We start from the raw sequence: 4,364 nt of genomic DNA on the forward strand, positions 1-4,364 counted from the left end.
TGAGGCACCATGCATTGTTTTAGCTGTTTAGAAAATGCTGAATGGTTTTCTGGCGGAAAGTGTTTGCACTGCACTACCCATTGGCCTGCACTCGGCCAGGCCCAGAAATTTAAACTGATATGACTGAAATTCAATGTCGAGAAAATGTAATTTGTGTTCCTCTCGTATTGTGTCTGTAAACACACGTCATCAAGTCGGTGAACATTAAAAACAAAACAAAAAAATCAGTCATACAAAACATATGCAAAACATTTATTTTGTGCTTACGATGATCATTTCTTACTTAATGCATACACACTATGTTCTCATATGGCCCAGCCATATATTTTTCATCCACAAACACATACCAACACTTTTGTATTTTGGATTCTTTGAGTGAATTGCTGCTCTCTTTGTTAATGTCTAAAATGCACAATATGTCTAATAATCTAGAAGCACTTCATAACACTGTCTCACCGCATCAATTTCCAGACATTTTGTACATGTTTTGAAATCCTGCTGATGTGCCTTCACCCCGGCAGACAAAAAGAGAGCATGTTTGCTAGCACCACACATACTTACACTGTAACTGTTACTCAATCCATCCAAATAAATTAAACTTCCTGACCAACGATGCAAAACAGGAGAACACGTGGTAAACCACTGTTCGTGAATCTCAGTAATCGTCTTCGTCCTCGTCCTCCTCAGGCATAAACTCAAGCTCCTGGTCACCTCCTTCTTCGTCCTCTTCATCGTCCTCCTCCTCCTCCTCGTCGTCCTCCTCCATGTCACAATCCACGGCGGCGTTCAGTAGCAGTTTGGTTCGATTGATCTCGCCCTCGTCGTCAACATTAATGTGAACCTGAAAGTACGTGTGGAACGTTAAAAGGCTTGTGGGTGGAACCGACTGCACACATGGAAATGCTTCAGATGAATAAATGACAATAAATGTCATGATAGATGCTCAGGAAATGGCACTGTGTGCTTTGGTTGTTCATTCTCCACCACAGAACTTTTATGTCTGTTTGGCTTTTCCCTTTCACAGAGGTCGCCATGGCAACTCGTTACCACTTACACTGCAGACTTGGAGAGTTTTTACCCCACATGCACTTCTTGAACACAACTTAGATTTAGGCCTGAGGCACCACCAGACAAGTGTTTATGATAATAATGAATTAAAAAAACAAAAACAAAACAAAAACCTACAGCTGTCTGGGGAAGATTAAATGAAAAATAATTAGAAACTAACAAAAAGTATACTCACTAATATATTCAATTTGATCATGTATAATTTTAACAGGCAAAAATACACTAAATTAAAAAAAAAAAAAAAAAAAAAAAGACCAATAAGGTTATTGATCTAAATTGTTGAGCAAATGAAATGATGTAAAAATGAAAGAGTGGTTATCAAATTTGACTCTGATCAAATGAAAACTGATGATAAGGAACAACCAGCCAAAGAGTAACAGCCAAATAAATGATTAAAACTTACTCCAGTTGAAATCTATACAAGTACATAAGACGACTATGTCCTACATCAGACACATATTTATCAAGCGATTTGCTCTCTACTCATCATCTGAGCAGAACTTCTTCTCTGAAAACTACAGTACGCCTGGTCAGAAATGTGAAGTGAGCATTGTTGATGTGGAATATTGAACATGACACCAACAGTCACTCCTCTACCAGGAGTTCTGCGCTTCAGTTCCTGGCAACAAATGACATGTTCTACCCAGAAACAACTTTGTACATGTTCTTCCTACGCTGAGAAAACTAACAAATTGGAGTTGCCACACAGAAAACACAGTCAACTGAGGAACATTACTGCACTACAAACCTGACTACTTCACTATGTATGGCTTGTGATGTACATACTACGTGTCAACTCAGGCACTGAAGTAAATAGCCTGACTTCAACAAACACACATAACCAAATCCTGTGTCCTGTCTAAACTTCTTTACTTAGAATAACCTGATTTCATGTGGCCACCAGGCACAAACCTCTGAGCACATTGCAGGGTCCTGCCCCGACTGACCTCGACAACAATAGAGAGACTCACCTCAGGTTCTGGGGACAAACGCTGAGAGGCTCCCTCTTCTGTTTGTGCATTTATTATAGACTTTAATGCTCCTTCTTCAAACTGCAAAACAGACACATGAAACATAAACCACATGTTGTACACAAACACCAACACTATTTTATTTTGGGGAGGGGGGATTCACACTCACCTTCAACCTGTTCAGCTGGTCTTGTAACATGACTTTGATTTTGAGGAGAGTCTCCTCTTCCTTCTTCAGCTCCTGCAGACGACTGTGCATGTTGACTGCTGCCGTCAGACCATTCCTCAGCACTGCAGAACAGAACACAGGTCAGACCCTCTGTCAGTTTTAAAATGTAAATATTTAAAGGATACCCAAGCATTCATGAAGACAAAAGAATAGAGATGCTATTACAGGAAATATCATGTGTGGTCGAGGATGTATCAGTTGGTCGAGTACCTTTACTTTCTCCTTCGCTATAGTTTAGAAACAATATGCATAGATTGTGGAAAACAAAAACTATTTGACCAAGAGGCATACAGGCAATAAGAGCGAAATAAGAGCCATCATATGTGGACAGAGATGGTTAAGCTGAGGATCTTAAAGGAGATTGTGTGACGAGAGAAGAATAAAGAGAAAAACCACTTGCACTATCATTTTGTTGATTTTTGTAGATTAACTGCATTTTATTTGTAAATGGTTAAGTTAAGGTCGATATGTCTTTCCTGACACAGTTAGAGAAGTAATACTTCATGTTAAACAATGGATATACTCAAAACAAACACCTCTTCAGTCAGGTAGTACCTTTGTAAAGGTAGAATTAAATCTGTAGATAACATAGTGAGTGGAGACAATACAAGATACTCATAGTGGTATAATTGACCATGTTTTTATTTGTCCCGTTACTTAGTCTATAAAGATCCCATGTGACAATCTGACCACTTCACACTCTCCTAAAATAAAACACTTTTAAACACTACAGCGTTAAACCCACCAGGACCCCCTCAGGAAGGACTAGTACCACAAGTAGTAGTAGTAGTACATGATCTTCACAGCAGAAAAAACCCCCGATAAACTGTGTTGTTATTGTGAGCTAGCGGAAAACAATGTCGCCGAATAGCCTCAGAATTAAACGTGTCTTTCTGTACATGCAGCACAAAACTGAGCTGGAGATGAGTTACCTCTGTTTGAGAATCCTGCCTACAGCTCCATGCCAACGTGGAGACTGGCGATGGGGGGTCAGCGTGGCTCTGATGGTCGTTATTTTGTTGTTGTGCTACAGCTACGAGCTAAAGTTTGGTTCCACTTCCGGGCTGCGGCCGCTTTCAAGGGCTGTCGGAAATTGCGTGATTACTAGTCGCGATTGACCGATGTGTCGGATAAAATCAGTATTTCCACCATTAAAATTACTTTAAGGATCTATTTATTTTTATCCGAGGAAAAGAAGTAGAAGTGACAATGATTTCACTTTTTCTATTTTGCTTGTAAAATAAATCCCAACAATTGTAGATGCTTCTTGTATTATTATTATTATTATTATTATTATTATTATTATTATTATTATTAGTAGTAGTAGTAGTAGTAGTAGTAGTAGTAGTAGTAGTAGTAGTAGTTATTAATTGACACCCAGAAATACGAGCTCAGTATAAACACCTGAATGCAGCATTAACCGGAGCGGGACCTATTGGTTTGGCGCCATCTGGTGGTGAAGCTGCTTACTGCTTCATCTAGGAGGGTAAATAAAATAAAAAATATATAAAAAATATGGTTGTTTTATCAAACTTAAACCAAATGTTGGTGTCAGAGGGTGAAACGACGAAGGTACCTCTTAGTGTTTTTGAATATTTGTAACGAGGTAAGTATTATTGTAAAAGAAGCTGCAGTGGCTGGCTTAGCTGACAGAGCTCATTAATGTCCATCAGTGCAGCTGTGGAAACAGTCTCACAATGGCTGTCCTCCTCCCCTCCGAAAAATAAGGTTTGAAGTGGCAGGTGTCAACTTTATGGCACCAGGAAGCCTAATTTGTAACAAATGTAGTTCATGGTGTTAGCTCCCTTATAAAACACAAGGGTCATTCAAGTGGAAGACGGACAGGCTCTAAAATAGCTGCCTGCTCGCGATTTCACTAGACTAATGTGCACGGTGTAAATTTGCCTTTCAAGCTGGCAGGACTACAAATAATAGTTTTATTGTGCTGTTAGAATGACTGAAATTGAGTGACACTTTAACAACTAATCACAAAGACGGTTTAAAACAAAAAGAAACCTTATTATGCGTGGATATGCTCCTGGTGAAAGAAGAGGTCTCTTATCTCCATATTGAGATGTGCATTACCAGAAAGCACA

The 4,364-nt window shown here is 39.2% G+C and overlaps 1 protein-coding gene across 1 annotated transcript; it reads right to left on the minus strand.

Moving 5' to 3' along the window:
* Positions 1 to 223: 223 nt before the first annotated feature.
* Positions 224 to 3,352, minus strand: snapc5 (small nuclear RNA activating complex, polypeptide 5). Its single transcript, XM_080474981.1, has 4 exons — positions 3,201 to 3,352; positions 2,209 to 2,330; positions 2,040 to 2,120; positions 224 to 841 (listed from the first exon to the last, which is right to left on the minus strand). Exons 2-4 carry the CDS (start codon positions 2,296 to 2,298, stop codon positions 656 to 658), a joined length of 357 nt encoding a protein of 118 aa, XP_080331107.1. The 5' UTR covers positions 2,299 to 2,330; positions 3,201 to 3,352; the 3' UTR covers positions 224 to 655.
* Between the last annotated feature and the right edge of the window lie 1,012 nt (positions 3,353 to 4,364).

The sequence above is a fragment of the Lipophrys pholis genome, assembly GCF_963383615.2.
Source record: "Lipophrys pholis genome assembly, chromosome: 11".
NCBI classification, from domain to species: domain Eukaryota; kingdom Metazoa; phylum Chordata; class Actinopteri; order Blenniiformes; family Blenniidae; genus Lipophrys; species Lipophrys pholis.